At 41.5% G+C, this 18100-nt stretch overlaps 1 protein-coding gene across 3 annotated transcripts in view; it reads left to right on the forward strand.

Annotated features, from left to right (window-relative positions):
• The window catches only part of RASGRF2 (Ras protein specific guanine nucleotide releasing factor 2), a 250817-nt gene that overhangs the window by 116352 nt on the left and 116365 nt on the right, over positions 1 to 18100 (forward strand). For all 3 annotated transcript variants that reach the window (XR_009552454.1, XM_060201103.1, XM_060201104.1), the window contains exons 8-12: positions 84 to 193; positions 1566 to 1684; positions 11113 to 11273; positions 12925 to 12991; positions 14330 to 14466. Coding sequence is in view for 2 of the 3 variants with exons in the window: in XM_060201103.1 (XP_060057086.1) it covers positions 84 to 193; positions 1566 to 1684; positions 11113 to 11273; positions 12925 to 12991; positions 14330 to 14466 (594 nt within the window). In the remaining variant the exon portion in view is untranslated. The remainder of the gene's footprint in view (positions 1 to 83; positions 194 to 1565; positions 1685 to 11112; positions 11274 to 12924; positions 12992 to 14329; positions 14467 to 18100) is intronic.

Genomic DNA, 18100 nt, shown 5'->3' on the forward strand with positions numbered 1-18100 from the left:
GTGATAATGATAGCATATCATCAGTAGAGCGTACTCCAATGTTACGGATCCTGACATTTTACTCACGCTGACTTTGTGCTTAGATCCCCAGGTATATCATCACACTTCATGAACTCTTAGCTCACACTCCCCATGAGCATGTGGAGAGGAAAAGCCTGGAGTTTGCAAAATCCAAACTAGAGGAACTGTCCAGGTATGTACAGAAGTTACTATTACAAAGTTGTCATTTAGGAATATACTGTGCTAGTCTCTGTGGAACCCTAGTCTGTTTGTCCTGGGAGCAGGAAGTGAGACACAGTCTGACCTATTGCTAGCCCTTGAGATGGTGTTGAATCAGTACGAACATTAATATATATCAAGCATATATTATTTATGTATATGTCTATAAAATGTGTTGATTCCATGTGAATTTATGCAGCTGAGATTAGGAATATTTTGCTTTGAGTTTGGAAATGTTTAAATTCCTCTCAGCACAGTAGATAAAATGATCCTTTAATGCCTTTTTGTTTTCTCTATTTGGGAGGAAGCTAGAGAATGAACATTTTTGTTTCCTCAGTGATTTTTCCAGTATTTCAGGCAGTCATTGAGTTTGGTGTTCCTTTAGCTTTATACGGGGTAAGTGGTGTAAAGTTCTTTGACTTGCTCCATATTTAAGAAATAGCTTGCTTATTTCAGTGATGAGAATTGTTGACAAAATAACATTTCCTATTACATGGACAGCTGCATTGTCAAGATACTCATTGACCATTGACATTGATTGACTGATTGATTGTCACTGGGTCTGTCACTGGCATCCTGCACCTACCTGATTTCTCTGCTTCTGCCCAGACTTTTCCCCCTTTCTCCCTCCTTCCCTCCCTCCCTTCCTCTCTTTCCTTTTCTTTGATGTAGGCTTAGAGAAAAAGGCAAAGAGGGAGGAAAGGTGTGAGGGAGAGGGAGGGAGGGTGAGAGAGAGAGATTGAAAGGAGACACTGTAGCACCACTCTATCACTTTCAAAATTCCCCCCTTGCATTGTGTTTCCATGTAGTGGCCAGCAGCTTAAACCTCTGCCCTTGGCAGATGGTGATGTGTGTGTTCTGCCAAGCTCACCATCTTTTGCCCTGCGGACTCACTTATTATTTAGTACATTGGCTTTGCTTTGGGCCATGACTTGCTGAAACCTAGAGATTTAGCCTCTTTCCTCCATAACCAGTGAAGTTGATAGACATTCAAAACCGAGCTTCCTAGCTGGAGCTCTTTGCTAGGGCAGTAGACCATTTCTCCTGGGGATGAGAGATAGCTCACCTTATAGAGCACAGTTGGCCATGTATGAGGAACTGAGTTTGACCTTTGGCAGTGACCTGGAAACCTCATTCATGGTACCTCGGGCAAGCTCCTTGAAAGGTAGAGTTGTCTTCTGGTTTTTCTCCTTTCTCTCCCTCTTGTCCTTTCCTAACTGAAATTGAAAGGGGGAAAAAAAAAGTATTCTGAGCACAGTGAAATCACGCAGCCACAAATCCCTGGTGGAAAAAGAAAGAAAAAAAAATCCTTTTTGCTGAGATCCTGTTTGCGTTGTTTCCAACAGGATCATGCATGATGAAGTGAGTGATACTGAGAACATACGGAAAAATCTTGCCATAGAAAGGATGATCGTTGAAGGCTGTGATATTTTGCTGGATACCAGTCAAACCTTCATCCGTCAAGGTAAGTCCTTGTTCCACGGACCCACCATCTCTTGATCTCTGCACTCATCACATTGTGATTTAGCAAATCCAGAAGGAAAAGAAACCATTGTTAAGCAGGTTTGATTTTGCATTGTGATTGATGCTGTGTGTGCAGGACATCCCGTGGCCTTGGCCGAGACTGTGGTTGAGGTCCACCTTTGTGCTGTTTCTTTCCAGGGGCCATGAAAAACTGCAACACAATAATAGTAAAGCACGAATGGGACAGTAGATTACATTCTGACTGGACTCTCCTCCTCAGTGGACCAGATATTCTCTACAGCTCCAAGCCGGACACATCGATCTGGCCGATTAGAGTGTCAGTGCCAGGTGGTGATGACATCCAGGCAAAGACCCAAGAGAAACTTGCATTACTCAAAGCCCTTTCACAGAGCAGTGGGGACACTGTCCGGAGTGAAAACAGCTGTCTCCTCTTCCCATTTTTCATCAGCACTTCTGGATCAGCCCCACCTAACATGAGTTGATTCCACTGGTGACTCCAGTTGCCAGATAAAATAAATGTCTCACAATCTCATACCAGCACCAGAGCTCACTTGTATACCGTGCCTCTTGGCCGAGTGAGTGCAAAGCCCAGGTGGGAGCCCAACCCCCCACACACTGGAGAAAGATTTAGTGCTGTGGCTTTTTTCACACTCTCTCTTCTGCTTGCCTCTATCCCTCTCTCTCTCTCTCTCTCTCTCTCTCTATCTACCTATCTATTTGAAAATGTCATTCTGTAGTAGTGAAGCCTTAGTGATGACCAGGATTAAAAAAGGAGAAGGAAGAGAAGGAGAAGAAGAAGAGGAGGAAGAGGAGAAGGGAAAAGAAGAGGAAGAAGAAGAAGAAGAAATATTTCAGCACCTGTTGCCACCACACTTTGGCAATGGTGAAGGTATCCTAACTGTAGGGTGTGCTCTGAAGTTTTGAGTCGTTGAAGATACTGTGGAGAAAAAACAGCATAACAGTGCAGCCTTCTTGGTGTCTCTGATGACAAAGTAAAAAGTAATTCACATCCAAGTTTTTGAAATAAGTAAATAAACAATCTATTTTTGGATAGAGACGGAGAAATTATGAGGGAGGGAGAGAGAGACAGAGAGACACCCGCTGCTCTGTTTCACCACTTGTGAAGCTTTCACCCAGTATCTGGGAACCAGATGGGCTTGACTCTGGGTCCTTGTGCACTGTAATGTGTGTGCTCAACCAGGTGCACCACCACCTCCCCCCCTGCCTCCCCATGTCCCAATTTGATTGGAATGTTTAGTTGTTCTGATAGAGGACAGAATCCACTGTGGACTCAATATGAAACGATTTATTGCACACATTTTTCACTTTGACTTGGAGATACTGGTACAGAAATTTGAGAGGAGTTTTTATTTAGTTTCTGTGTTTATAATTTGCCAATATCCTTTGAATATATTTGCATTTTTGTTGCTACCAAAATGTGTTATGTAAATCAGATCTTAACCCCATCAGACAAGACATTATTTGTGCTGTGCACATTAATTTTTGCAGATACTTAAGAACTTGAGCACATGCTGTTCTGTTTCCCATTATTTCTTTACAAGAGTAGAAATCACATGTGCATGAAAGTTTAGAGGATTATTTTAGGAAATGGTACCTTTTCTTGTTTGAGGTTTGTATAACCATTTCTTCCTTGGATAATTATGGGATACAATGCTAACAGTACCAGGTCTTCCTAATGCCCCCTTTCTTCCTCTGCACAGAGCGTGTCTCTACATTGACTTCCTGCCTTCCTGTCACTTGTCTGCCTCTGTGCCTTTATTTATTCTGTCCCCAGCCTCAGGAATTTCTTTTTGTGCCTGTGGAAAGCTCCCCATATCCCATTAGGCTCAGGTCAGATACCTCTGAGAAGCCTTTTAAAATTTCCCTCTCACTTGCTCTTCTGCTTTCTTTCTTTCCTTCTTTTTAATTGTTTTTCCTTAGTGTTATTGCTGGTGTTGGGCGCTTGCACTACAAATCCACTGCTCCTGGAGGCCATTTTTCATTTTTTTGTTGAATAGGACAGAATTGAGAGGAGAGGGGGAGACAGAGAGACACCTGTAGACCTGCTTCACTGCTTGTGAAGTGACCTCTCTCCAGGTGGGGAGCTGGGGGCTCACACTGGGATCCTTGTGCTTCGTACTATGTGTATTTAATCAGTGTGCCACTGCGTGACCCCCCTTCTCCTCTGCTTTCCTCCAGTTTAAATGAACTTGCCACCTTCCTCATGTCTAAGACCCTTTGTGACTTGCACATGTAATTTACTCTCTTTGTATGTTATAGGTAGATGTTTGCATGTCTGTCTTTCTAAGTAATTGAAACACAGATGAGCAGTGATCTAAATCCTCTCTTGTTTACTATACTGCTTTCTCTGGAAAATGCACGCTGAATTAGGCTGAACTGTGCTTTTGATTTTAAGGTATCTTGTTTTGTATTTTTCTTGTATTTGGACGTTACTGAAAACTACTAACTGACTTGAGGCTTATGTACGAATAGAAGCAGGTATTTCTAGGAAATGATTCATAGTATTTTTGAAAAGACTTTTGATGGAAATGGATCATGTGTAAACATTGAATATATCACTTTAGACTTGAATGTTTTTTGTGTAAGTTTGAGAAAAAAACACCTGCTGGAAGGTTGACTGTATTAAATAAGTTGGACTTTTCTTCATTGCACCTAGAGGAAAAACAATTATGAGCTTTTTCTCACTGTGATTCATGTCCAGATGTTATCTATCCCTTAATCGGTAATACATATTTAAGTCATTTCTCTCACCTATTAAGATTTCTGCTGTTGTTATTGTTTTGCTGTCAGTACAGTGCTTTTGCCTTTCAACAGTATTTTCCTGTATTGTTAAGGTTGGTCAGTCTATTGAAGAATTATTCAGTAAAAGTAACTTTACAAATAAAGCTGTAATGGGATAGGGATTCAGTTATAAGCACTTTGGAAACTTTTCTATGATTGCATTTTGGCTAGTTTTATTATAACTTTCATGAAATATGTCTAATAGACTTTAAGACCCACTGAGGGTTTTTTTGTTTGTTTGTTTAAAGGGATTCTATATTACATGAAGCAGACTGAACTATATTTCTGTGTGTGTGCTAGTATTTTTGTTACTTATACTTGCTCAGATATGTGCATGGTTTTAAATATAAAATAGATTATTATTCTGAAGTCTTTTTTTTTTTTTTTTTTTGCCACCTGGGTTGTCACTGGAACTTGGTGGCAGCACGATAAAGCCACTGCTCCCGGAGGCCATTTTTTCCATTTTTCATTGGATAGGACAGAGAAATTGAGAGAGGAGTGGGAGGAAGAGAGAAAGAGAGGCACCTGCAGAAGTGTCTTCACCTTGTGAAGCGTCTCCCCTGCAGTTGGGGTTTGGGGGCTCAAACCCAGTTGCTTGCGCTTTGTACTATGTGTGCCACCACCTGGCTCCTTATTCTGAACTCTTAAAAAAAGTAATGCATCCAGGAAATTTGAGAGTTTTTTCTTAGAATAAGTCATAAGCCAGCTTTTCAAGTCTGATGCCCTACCAGTCGAACTGTTTCTCCAGCTAGTGTCAACTTTGCAGGTCAGGCCATGGGGTTCAGCAATTGAAATAATGACAGTGGTTTTATTGAGAAGTCCATTCAGATCACTTGGTGGTTGATACAGAAAAGAACTCTACTGTGTCAGTGGTCTGATCTTGACATTTGTTTTTCAAAATCTGTTGAAAGTTTTTTTTTTTTAATAAAAATGAGTATCTGAGGCAGTAATAGGAAAAGGGTTTAAAGGTCAAATCCTGTCTTCTCCGTTTGTGTTTTGTTATATCCTGGACAATTCTCTTAACTTCTTTTTGTCTCAGTTTTCCTCTTCCTAAATCGGAGTTAGTAGTAGACCCTTAACCTTTAGAGCTGCTGGAAAGGTTAAGTGGACTCATGCTCACAGAGCATCTAGACTAGTGCCTGTGAGATGATGGCATAAACTTTTAAACCCATGGCCTAAATGTCATCCAAATAGACATGTGCTTCTATTTACAGCATGAAGTGTATATGAACTGGAATGCTAAGGCAGGTCGGGATTCTGTACAAAGCCCATTACGTGTAATCAAGGTGTACTATAAAAATGTGAAGCTGAAAATTTAAATAAAGGTGACTGAATTCAGAGTGAAACTCATTGAAATGAGATGTGGAACACCTATGTCTCTGACTCTAAATCATGTACTTTCGATATACTAGCATTCTTTGATGTTGTAACATGGTGCCAATAAGTAGTTACATCTTCTCCCAGTTACCTGGAAATTGTTTTTCCACTTCTTTTTACTACTGAGTAGAATTAAGAATAAGGGCACTAGCCGGTGTTGAATGTTATTCTCTGGGAATTTAGTAATTAAAATAACAAGTGTTGTTGTAAGGTGACCTCAGTTATTAGAAGGACTGACCAGACTGAGATGTAAAAGACTTTATCATAGCAACAATGTGATACTAAAGAATTACACACTTGGAGGTCGGGTGGTAGCGCAGCGGGTTAAGCGCATGTGCCGCGAAGCGCAAGATTAGACAGAAGGATCCTGGTTCGAGCCCCTGGCTCCCCATCTGCAGGGGAGTCATTTCACAAGCAGTGAAGCTGGTCTGCAGGTGTCTGTGTTTCTCTCCCTCTCTGTCTTCCCCTCCTCTCTCAATTTCTTTCTGTCCTATCCGACAACAACAACAGCAATAACCACAACAATGATTTTAAAAAAACAACCAAGGCAACAAAAGGGGGGTAAAAAGGTCTCCAGGAGCAGTGGATTCATGGTGCAGGCACCGAGCCCCAGCAATAACCCTGGAGGAAGAAAAAAAAAGAATTACACACTTCATGCTAATTTTTTCTAATTTATACTTAGAGAAATAATCTCAAGTCTCATGACAGTATTATAACATCATAAGATCAAATATGAAGGAAACCTACTTCACATATTTTAATACCAAGTGATAGTTCTGAAACTGCTTACCTTTAATTCAGATGTATAGGTTTCTGTTTATATCTAATGCAGATATCTTTCTACTTGGATATGAATGAACAGTGAAAGGTTAGGCTTATCGGTGTGTAGTTGCCAAGGAAACATTTATATTTTTACTTCAGCACTGAAATTCACAGTAATTATTAACAACAACAACAACAACATACCTAGCCATGTATTTTGTAATTTCTGATTTACAAAAATCATTAAAAGCTAGAAGCATTTATCAGTCGACACACTATTATTTAAGGACAATAACACATTATCCGTTTTGAAAATGACTCCCAAACTTTTGTCCATCCTTCAAGATCTTTGCCCCATCCATCAAGATCTTTGCCCCATCCTTCAAGATCTTTGCCCCATCCATCAAGATCTTTGCCCCATCCTTCAAGATCTTTGTCCCATCCTTCAATATCTTTGCCCCATCCTTCAATATCTTTGTCCCATCCTTCAATATCTTTGTCCCATCCTTCAAGATCTTTGTCCCATCCTTCAAGATCTTTGTCCCATCCTTCAAGATCTTTGCCCCATCCTTCAATATCTTTGCCCCATCCTTCAAGATCTTTGCCCCACCCTTCAAGATCTTTGTCCCATCCTTCAAGATCTTTGCTGCATCCATGGAGATGTTTGCCCCATCCATTGAGGTCTTTGTCTGAGCCTTATTCCTTCCTTCCTCCCTGGCTCATCTGGCTGATCTCTCACGGCCAAGCTAGAACTCGCTTCACATTCATTTTCCTTTCAACTTTCAGTTTCCATGTTTCTAGATTCACTGTCTTTCCTGCCTAGGCCACACAAGTAGGTGTAACCTTAGGCTGCATAGATCCTCAGGACTCAATTTCCCCTTCTGTGAAATGAAAGGATGACTCAGATCTTCTGAAATACCTCCTCTGGCTTTGGTGTCAGTCTTTGAAGATCTGGAAACTTTTCAAACTTTTGAGTAATGACCACTGCTAATATTTAAATGTTGATTGAGTTTTTAATAGTTCTTACGAGGCTGACATGAACCTTTATAAGGGCGAACTAAGGTAGGTAATGGGTTAAGCAAGTAGTAAAAATATTATTGACTCGGCATTTCAGAAATTAGAGGCATGGTATTTGCAACAGTCTTTATCAGTAATTTGTACTATTATTATTATTTATTTATTTTGCCTCCAATGTTATTGCTGTAGCTCAATGCCAGTGCTATGAATCCATTGCTCCTGGTGGCAGTTGGTTTCCATTTTACTGGATAAGAGAGAGGGACATTGAGAGAGGAGGAGGAAACAGAGAAAGATAGACACCTGCAGACCTGCTTCACTGCCTATAAACATCCTCCCTGCAGGTGGGGAGCCAGGGGCTTGAACCCACATCTTTGCATGGGCCCTTGCACTTTGTACTGTGTGCCCTTAATCCCTCTCTCGGTATATTTTTTAAAAATTTTTGTAGTGACAGTTTGTGTCTGTACACATTCACTGATTCTGTGAATGTGTTTTCTTTCCCCCTGAGACAGAGATAGAGAGAAGAAAGCATGAGAGACAAAGGTAGGCAAAGAAAGGAGAGGCGCCAAGTACCTGCTATGCATGGTAATCCCAAATGGCTCAGGGGCCTCAAATCAGGCTCCTCTCACACATGATAAAGTGTGTACTCTACCGAGTGCACAGTAACCTAGATGATTTTGATGTTTTAAAATGTATTTTTATTTTTATTAGAGAAAAAGCAAGAGAAACCAACTTGAGTTATGGGAGCCTAGAGACCTGTCCCCAGCTCCTAGATTTTGTTTTTATATTTGACTTGGTTTTTTAACTTTTCACTAGAGGGATAATTGTTCTGGAAAAGTTACATAAAGTCCGTGTATAACTTCTCAGATAAAATACAAGATGATTTTGCTCACAGCAGTGCTTGGGATATAGTTTTGATTTTTGGTGTGTGTGTTGGCCAACAAGGCTTTGCTGCTGGTGAATTTTTCCTCTCTCTCTTTCCCTCTCTCTCTCTTTCTCTCTCCCTCTCTCTCATAGTAGGTGAAAGACAGATGGAGAGACAGTCAAGGAAAACAGATAGCACAGCAAAGCTTCACCTATTGTGAAGCTTTCCCCTTATGTGGTAATTCCATGGATTGGCTGGGGAGTCCAATCCAAGTCTTTGAACAAGGCAAAATGAATGCTCTACTCAGAGAGTCTTGTGTGCTGATCTGAATCTTGGAGTTGCAAGTTCTCAGTGGTCCCTACTCTACAGCGGGCCTTGCTCTAGTCGTGAGTGCTCTGCTGGTTAAGCTATAGCTACCTTAGAGCTGGCTGGGACTCGGCAACCTGTGAGTAGTGAGCCAGGAATTTACCCCCAAGGTCAAGTTGCTCCGTCAGGAAAAGTGCAGTCTCAACTTCTCCTCTACCCTTTGACCAAGCTGCTGCTCTTAACCTGGTAGGATTGTTAGCCTAGGCAGCAGTACCCAGCAAACTGGGGGCGGGGAGGGGATGAATGAACCCCCAGGGTCTGTGTCAGTTGAGTTCCAGAGTGGTTGAGTTGTATGTTCCCACTGAGTTTCTGCTGGTAATCAGTTGCCCCACTCTCCCCGTCTCCATCCTTACAGTTCCTAAATTTCTGCTTCTATGTTTGCAGAGTAGGATTGGGATGCTGGAATGTCAGCAAAGCCTGTCTTCACTTGGCAGGCTAGAGTCCCATCTGTTCTGCTGTGCTGTGTTGTTATGTGGTAGATACTTTATCTTTTTATTTTTTTAAATTATTATTTATTTTCCCATTTGTTGCCCTTGTTTTTTATTTTTTGTTATTGTGGTGGTGGTAGTTGTTGTTGTTGATGTCATCCTTATTGGATAGGACAGAGAGAAATGGAGAGAGGAGGGGAAGACAGAGAGGGGGAGAGAAAGACAGACACCTGCAGACCTGCTTCACTGCCTGTGAATCGACTCCCCATGCAGGTGGGAAGCTGGGGGCTCCAATCAGGATCCTTCTGCCGGTCCTTGTGCTTTGCACCATGTGCGCTTAGCCCACTGCGCAACCACCCGACTCCCATCTTTTTAATCTTTAAATCTTTTATTTATTTATTGGATAGAGACCATCAGATATCAAGAGAGAAGCAGGAGATAGAAAGGGAGAGAGACAGAGAGACACCTGCAGCACTGCTTCACCACTCACAAAGATTTCCCTCTACCGCTGGGGACCAGGGGCTCAAACCTGGGTCCTTCTGCATTGTAACATGTGCGCTCAACCAGGTGTGCCACCATCTGGCCCCGGGGTATTTATCTTCTAGGGAGAGATCATTTTTAAAAAATTTCTTTACTGGGGCATTAATGGTTTACAGTCCACAGTAAAATAAAAGCCTGTACATGCATACCATTTCCACATAACAATACAACCCCCACTAGGTCCTCCTCTGCCATCCTGTTCCAGGACCTGAACCCTCCCCCCCCTCCCCAGAGTCTTTGACTTTGGTGCAAGACACCAACTCCGGTTCAAGTTCTGCCTAGTGTTTTCCTTCTGATCTTGTTTTTCAACTTCTGTCTATGAGTGAGGTCATCCCATATTCATCCTTCTGTTTCTGACATAACTCACTTCACATGATATCTTTGAGCTCCATCCAAGAAGGGGTAAAGAAGGTGAATTCACCATGAACCTGAGACTTTGGAGGCTCAGGACTAAGAGTCTGTTTGCATAACCACTATGCCATCTACCCATGTTCACACTGGGAGAGATCATTTTTCTCTCCCTCTCTTACCCAGCTATTGGCCTTTCTGTCTGTTGCTTTGGACAGTCATTTTCTGTGCATGTTATTCCATGTATTACTGCGATCTTGCTATAGATGCCAGGAAGAGGGGTACACAGACCCTTCATCAATGGGACATCTTCATCCTACTTGTATTCCAAATAATTGCTATGTGTAAGTTAGATGTGATCTGCACTGGCTGCCCATGTAAAGTGATCCTTAACTGAGTTGCACTGAATTGTTTAATCTCTCCATTTTTATAATATGTACTGTATAAACTGTCTTTAAAATATAAAGCAAACTTGTTAATGTATGGGTTGTTTACCCTTAGTGCTTCAGGAAGAACAAATTCTATTTGCATTTTATTACTTGATTACAGTGTGCAAATATTTCATATTTATTAAGTAAATAAGTTGACAGTGATCAAATTGCCAAAAACAGATGGCAGAAGTACCTGTTTGTTTGAATCCAATCTGAGTTTCTTTGAGACTTACTTAACAATTTATATATGAGCAGTCAAGTCTGAAGTGTTTTTATAAAAATTGTGCAAACCAGTGTGAGTCTTGAAGCATAATGCACTGTTCCTTCTAGTCAGTGTATAGATTGACTTCTCTCCCTGGTGCATCAGGTAAATCCTTGCTTTCTTGGGGAACAGCCCCTATTGTCTACTGCATCAAGAATGACTCCCTGGACAGAATTTTAATCGTTGTGTATTCTTCACTTTTGTGATCACCAGGTTCCCTTATTCAAGTACCTTCCGTTGAGAGGGGGAAACTTAGTAAAGTTCGCCTGGGTTCATTGTCATTGAAAAAGGAAGGAGAAAGACAGTGCTTCTTATTTACAAAGCACTTTTTAATTTGTACGAGAAGCTCAGGAGGAAAGCTACATCTGCTCAAGGTACTGGTTTTATATGACTATTACATTTATATTCGGTGTGTTGAAGAGGCCATTTAATTATGGCCTTCCCGTGCCTGGGGCTCTGATATGGGCTGTTGGGATTGTCTAGAGAGGTAATGTACAGTCACCAACTTTGACACTGACTTTGCTGTCACTTGGTTTCAAAGTCATAGAAAATTAAGTGTGTATTAACGCTAAAAATCATCAGTTGGACAAAATGATTTAAATTTGATGACTCCTGAGCTACACTTTATCAAATCACAACCATGTGCTGACATATTATCTTCTTTTTTTAATTTTTTAAAATATTTATTTATTTTCCCTTTTGTTGCCCTTGTTTTATTGTCGTTGTTATTGTTGTTATTATTGAGGTCATTGTTGTTGGATAGGACAGAGAGAAATGGAGAGAGGAGGGGAAGACAGAGAGGGGGAGAGGAAGCTAGACACCTGCAGACCTGCTTCACTGCCTGTGAAGGGACTTCCCTGCAGGTGGGGAGCCGGGGGCTCGAACTGGGATCTTTGCACCAGTCCTTGCGCTTTGCGCCACGTGCGCTTAACCTGCTGCGCTACCGCCCAACTCCCATGACATATTATCTTCTAAATATTATTCTATTAGCTTAGTACCAAGCATTAACAAACTGTGTCCCAAGCCTATTACCTGGTTTTTATTACTAAAGTTCTTTAAAAAAAATTTGTTATTATCTTTATTTATTGGATAGAGACAGCCGAAAATCAAGAGGGGAGGGGTAATAGGGAGGGGGAGAGTCAGAGAGACACCTGCAGCCCTGCTTCACCACTCCTTAAACTTTCCCCCTGCAGGTGGGGACCAGGGGCTTGAACCTGGGTCCTTCAGCATTGTAACTTGCACTCAACCAGGTGTGCCACCACCCAGCCCTTATTAGTCAAGTTCTACTGGGGCACAGCCATGCTTATTTACCTGCATATTTTCTGTGAATGCTTTTAAAAATGGCAGATTTGAGTAGTTATGTTACAATTCACATAACTTACAAAGTCTAAAAGATTTGCTATTTGAAAAAGTTTTCCTGAGGGTCTGAGTGGTGGTGCACTTGGTTGAATGCACAAAAACCCAGGTTCAACCCCCCCCCCCCCCCACCTACAGGGGGAAAGCTTTACAAGCAGGGCAGTAGTGCTGCAGGTATTTCTCTGTCTCCCTCTCTATCACTAGCCCTTTCTCTCTGTCTCTATCCCAAATAAATAATCATGTAAAAAAATAGAAAAAGTTTGCCTGTATATACCTTTCATTATTTGAGTCTAAAAATATCATCCAGCACCGTAATTTTGGCTTTCTGTTGCCTTTCCTGCTTCTTGGCTGATGGGTGCTGAGTCGCACTCTCTCTCCACGATGTCCACGGTGCCGTTTGGTCTCCCATAGATGTGTTGCAGTTTATAAACACTGGGAAGGAGACTGGGCGGGGGGCAGGAGGATGAAGGACTTTGGAAAATAATTTAATTACCTTTGCATTTGATTACTTCGAGTCTTTGAATATTATTAATGATGCAAAGTTGCTATGCTTTCTTCTTTAACATCTTGTCATACATCTGACTTCTTCAACATCTTAACATACAAGTCAGACCCTCTTGACGTCCACAAGAGTCTCAGCCCTTCAGTGAAATGCTGGCTTATTTCCAGACAGGTGGGGTTCTCTCGCTAATAGAATGTACACTGATTGAGGAGCCTGATGCGAGCGAAGATGACTGTAAGTCCTGCTTTCTGTCACTTAAAATATATTAGAATTAAAAAAATAAGATCCTGGGATTGGGTGGTGGTGTGCTGGGGCTAAGTGCACATAGTAGGGAGCACAAGGATCCACACAAAGATCCCAGTTTGAATCTCTGACTCCCCACCTGCAGGGGGGTAGATTCACAGGCAGTGAAGCAGGTCTGCAGGTGTCTGTCTTTCTCTCCCCCTCTCTGTCTTCCCCTCCTCTCTCCATTTCTCTCTGTCCTATCCAGCAACAGCGATAGCAATAACAACAACAATAATAACAACAAGGGCAACAAAAAGAAAAAAATGGCCTCCAGGAGCAGTGGATTCATAGTGCAGGAACCAAGCCCCAGCAATAACCCTGGAGGCAATTATACTGGAGGCAAAAATAAAATGAAATAAAATAAAATAAGATCCTTAGTTTTTGCTTGCTTATGGCTAAGAAGAGGTACTTCAGGAAGCAGAAGAGATGTTGAGAATAAACTCCCTGAAGTCATGTATATGTGAAGAAGAAAAAAACTCTGTTACACTTTCTAACCGATGAACTCTGTTCACATATTTTTAAATCAGTTTTTTTCAGTGGTAAGCAGAATAAGAGAGAATTGAGTAAGAATGTTAGAATTCTCTAGATTAGAGACATTTTTTCTTCTTTTTAAAAATTTTTTTATTATCTTTATTTATTGGATAGAGACAGCCAGAAATCAGGAGGGAAGGGGTGATAGAGAGGGAGAGAGACAGAGAGACCCCTGCAGCCCTGCTTCACCACTCATGAAGCTTTCCCCCTGCAGGTGGGGGCCGGGGGCTCGAACCTGGGTCCTTGCGCACTGTAATACGTGTGCTCAGCCAGGTGTGCCACCACCCGGCCCCCAGAGACATTTTTTAAAAACATGAAATGAGGGGGCTGGGTGGTGGTGCACCTGGTTGAGCCCACATGTTACAATACTAAAGGACCCAGCTCGAGCCCCCCAGTCCCCACCTGCAGGGGGAAAGCTCTGCGAGTGGTAAAGCAGGGCTGCAGTTGTCTCTCTCTCTCCTCTATCACCCCTTCCCTTCTCGACTTTCTGGCTGATTCTACCCAATAAATAAAGATAATTAAAAAAAAAAAAAACATGAAACGAGAAGACCAGTGCAGTACCCTAGCTCTGGGTAGCCTACTGATCTCAGCTGCTTATGAACTTACTAAAACTTTCCTGTGTTTGCGAAGTCTTAGCTTGCTAAAATGAGACTCTGGCATGAATGTGTGTCGATTGTCTTACTAGAACCAGGTGAAAGCAGCTACTACTCACATTTTTGTATTCACATCTAATTGTTGGATTTATGTGTATTGAAGCCAAAGGTTCTGGGCACGTGTTCGGACACCTGGATTTTAAGATAGTGGTGGAGCCTCCGGATGCAGCTCCGTTCACTGTGGTTCTCTTAGCACCTTCGCGCCAGGAGAAGGCTGCTTGGACAAGCGACATAAGTCAGGTAAGGTCATGACTTTCACCACAAGATTTATATATATATGTATATAGATTTTAAAATTTCATTAGTGATTTAATATTGATTTTTAAAATTACAAGTCAATGGGGGTATAATTCCACACCCTTCCCACCACCAGAGTTCTGAATGCCAAGTCTCTTCATTGTAAACCACTACAGTTTTCCTAAGGTTGCTGACATAGGCTGTCATCTCTATAACTGTCTGTCTATATTTGTATGTAAATTGCCCCCTTTTTCTTCCAGGTCACGTCCTCTCTTCCCCTCCAAGCCACACATAACCCTATTACTACATTCAAATGTCCCTCCCCTTTTTCTCCTCTCTCTCCTGGTCCTGATGGAGCCAGAGTTCAGAACCCTCTTATCCTCTTCCTCCTACCACTTCTTCTCCCACTGGGAGTGTGGATCAAAATAGTTTTTGGAGTGCAGAAGGTAGGAAGGTCTGGCTTCTGAATTGCTTCTCTGCTGGACATGGGTGTTGACAGGTGGATCCACACCCCCAGCCTGTTTCTGTCTTTCCCTAGTGGGGCAGGGCTCTGGGGAGGGGAGGTTCCAGGACACATGGGTGAGGTCATCTGCCCAGGGAAGTCAGGATGGCGTCAGGGTAGCACCTGCAACTTGGTATCTGAGGCTGCGGGCGTTTCAGCTGTAGTTGATGGGTTCTGTTTGGGTCTCTTGTTGTATTTATTTGTTGTTTGGGGGGGATCTGATCCCTGTTCCTCTATGGCCACTCCTCTTGGAAGTCCTATATAAAAATTTTCATTAGTGATTTAATAATGATGAACAAGATTGTAAGAAAGCAGGGGAGCAATTCCACACAGCTCCCACTGCCAGAGTTCTGTGTCCTATCCCTTTCCATTCCGTGTCCCTCCATTGGAAGCTACCCTACTCTTTATCCCTCTGGGAGTAGGGACCACAATTCTTTATGGGGAGCAGAGGTTGGAGGTCTGGTTTCTGTAATTGCTTCTCCACTGGGCATGAACATTGGCAGGTCAATCCATAACCCCAGCCTGTTTCTACAAAGATAGTTTTGTGCATTGGAACATGTCTGCTGAAAAATCAGCTTGTTTGATCTAAACCTATACAATCTTATCAGAAAAAGAAATGATTTTATAGTTTGCATCTCACCATACAGATATATACCTCACTTTTACTTCTCCCCTCATTTTGATTTTTTCATATATCTATTAGTTCTTCATATGGTGTCTTCTAATAGCTTAGACATCACATGTAAAACATTCATAATTTAGTATGTATTTTATATTATGTAGAAAGTATGCATACATACACATGCATGCCTATATTCCACCATGCCAACTTACTAGTGTTCTGGCTCTCTCTAGTCTATAGACAAATGGGCTATTTGAAAGTTTTGGTATTAACATATGCTGTCGTGCTTAGCATCTATGTGCAGTGAGTCCCCCCATTCAAAGTCCCTCCTTGGTATGTCTTCCTCAAAGTGGGTGAAGCTGGTACAGAGGCGCCTGATAGCTTTCATGATTTCGTCCTTCATAACTCAACAGCACTAACATGCTTCAAGAAATATATGGCTTATTGTTGTAATGAATCACCAGTGAGACGTTTGTGTAGCTTCCTTCAAAGTCATGCCCATAATGAATTTTGTCACCTGTATGGCATTTTAGGACGTCCTGAGAGAAGAGTCCTGCTTTCCGGCAGTTTTAATTTACACTTGCGTCATGGCTACTGGATGCACGTTTTTTGTTATCTTTGATCCTTGTCTATGCTAGCTCTCCATGCAGATGAGGGAAGCGGACGTGTTCTTTCAGTTCAAGTGATGCCTATTTCCTGTTACTTTGCCTTTGTAATTTCAGCACTGTTACTCTTACAACATCTTAATGATTCGATGTCTCCATCTGAAGGGAGCTTTCTATGCTGCTGTTCTGTATATTAATCACATCTGATTCTTACTTTAGTTGATAAAACGGTTCCTGAGTATTGATACAGTTTCAGTTCTCTGTAATATACATGTTATAAAAATGAAGACTTTTGCCTTTGCCAGACCTCTCCTCTCCAAAGCTGTAATTTTTAGAAGTAACAATTGCTTGAATGATTAATTACACCTTCAGTTACACCAGTAAGGCGGTAATTAACTGTCGCAACACCAACAAAACATGCAGGCGGTTAGTGATCTTGACCAATGGTTCTCGTTTTCATCTATTTATAGGAAAGATTCTGAGCCTTGTGATCTGACCATTCATCTCAGCACAGTGCTTTCATTTGCGCACGCCAAATTGTCAACTATAATGGCACATCAAACCGATTTTTCTATAATTATGGGCATTGACCAACATGTAGAATTAGAATTCACCTCTGAACTTCTTGGTTTGGGCAGATGTGTCAAAATATAGCCCTTGTGTAGACGAATATGCAGCATTCTGATAAGCTTTCTTCCTTAAAATAGCTTCTTTAGAACCAGTAGGGGGAATTTTTACTTTAACATAAAAAGGTGAATTAAAAGGGGAAAATTGAATCTAACCTTTATTCTACTACTTAAAAGTATTTAAAGAAAAAAATTGATGGCATGTTTGACCACACGTTTTTAAACAGATGAAACCTTAAGTGAGGACTTTAAAAAAAATTCCCTGCTAGAGAAGTCATTCTCAACCGTTATGCAAACATCGAAATTACCTGAGACTCCTACTCCCATACATACCCCCCATTCTAGTCAGTCACAAGTGTAGTCACAGCCGTCTTAAAGAGAATGAGGATGAGGATGACTGTGCCCTAGGAATCTATGTGTGGTAGCTTTCTGTTCTAACATTGATCACAGTTCACATAAAGTCACTGTGGGTTTTCACTTATTTTCTTTTACTTTCCCTCCTTCTATTCTCTCCATCCCTTCTCCACTCCTCATCTCCTCCACCTCTCTTTCTCTCCTCCCTCCTTTTTCTTCCTTCCACCCTTCCTCCTTTCTTCTTTCTTTCTTTCTTTCTTTTTTCCTTCTTTCTTTCTTCCCCTTCCCTCTGCTCCCTTTCCCTTCCCTTTTCCCCCTCCCTTCCTTCCTTCCATCCTTTCTCTTTCTTTTTTGTTTCTTTTATTTTCTCTCTTTCCATTTCTTTCTTTCCTTCTCTTTCTTTCTTTCTTTCTTTCTTTCATTTTTCTTTTCATTATAGCATCACCATTCCAGCTCTTTTTTTTTTTTTTTTTTCAGATGGAGAGAGAGAGAAAAAAAAAAAACACCACCATCACAGCAGAGGAACTTCCTTCAGTCTTTTGTAGGGGCAGACTTGAATCTAGGCTGTGCACGTTACAGAGCAAATGTCCCATCCAAATGAGCCATCTTGCCAGTCCTTATGTGTCTTTCTTATGTGAGTGAACTGCCTGCCTTTGGCTTCCTAGCATGTAATTAGTTACATGCGGCATTTCCACACAACTAAGAAACCTGCCTATATAGTCGTGAATATGTAGCATGTTGTCCAGTAAGAATATATTCATGAACACAGTCATATATGCAAATTACATTGTAGTTCAATTTTTTTCTAGACAAGAAGTCATTTTTTTAGAAAAATAGAGACAAAGAAACAGAGGCAGAAAAAGAGAGTGAAAGAGACCTGGGAACTTCCTTCAACACAGTGGCTTGAACCTGAGTCATACACATGGCA

The sequence above is a fragment of the Erinaceus europaeus genome, chromosome 11 (genome assembly GCF_950295315.1).
Source record: "Erinaceus europaeus chromosome 11, mEriEur2.1, whole genome shotgun sequence".
NCBI lineage: Eukaryota > Metazoa > Chordata > Mammalia > Eulipotyphla > Erinaceidae > Erinaceus > Erinaceus europaeus.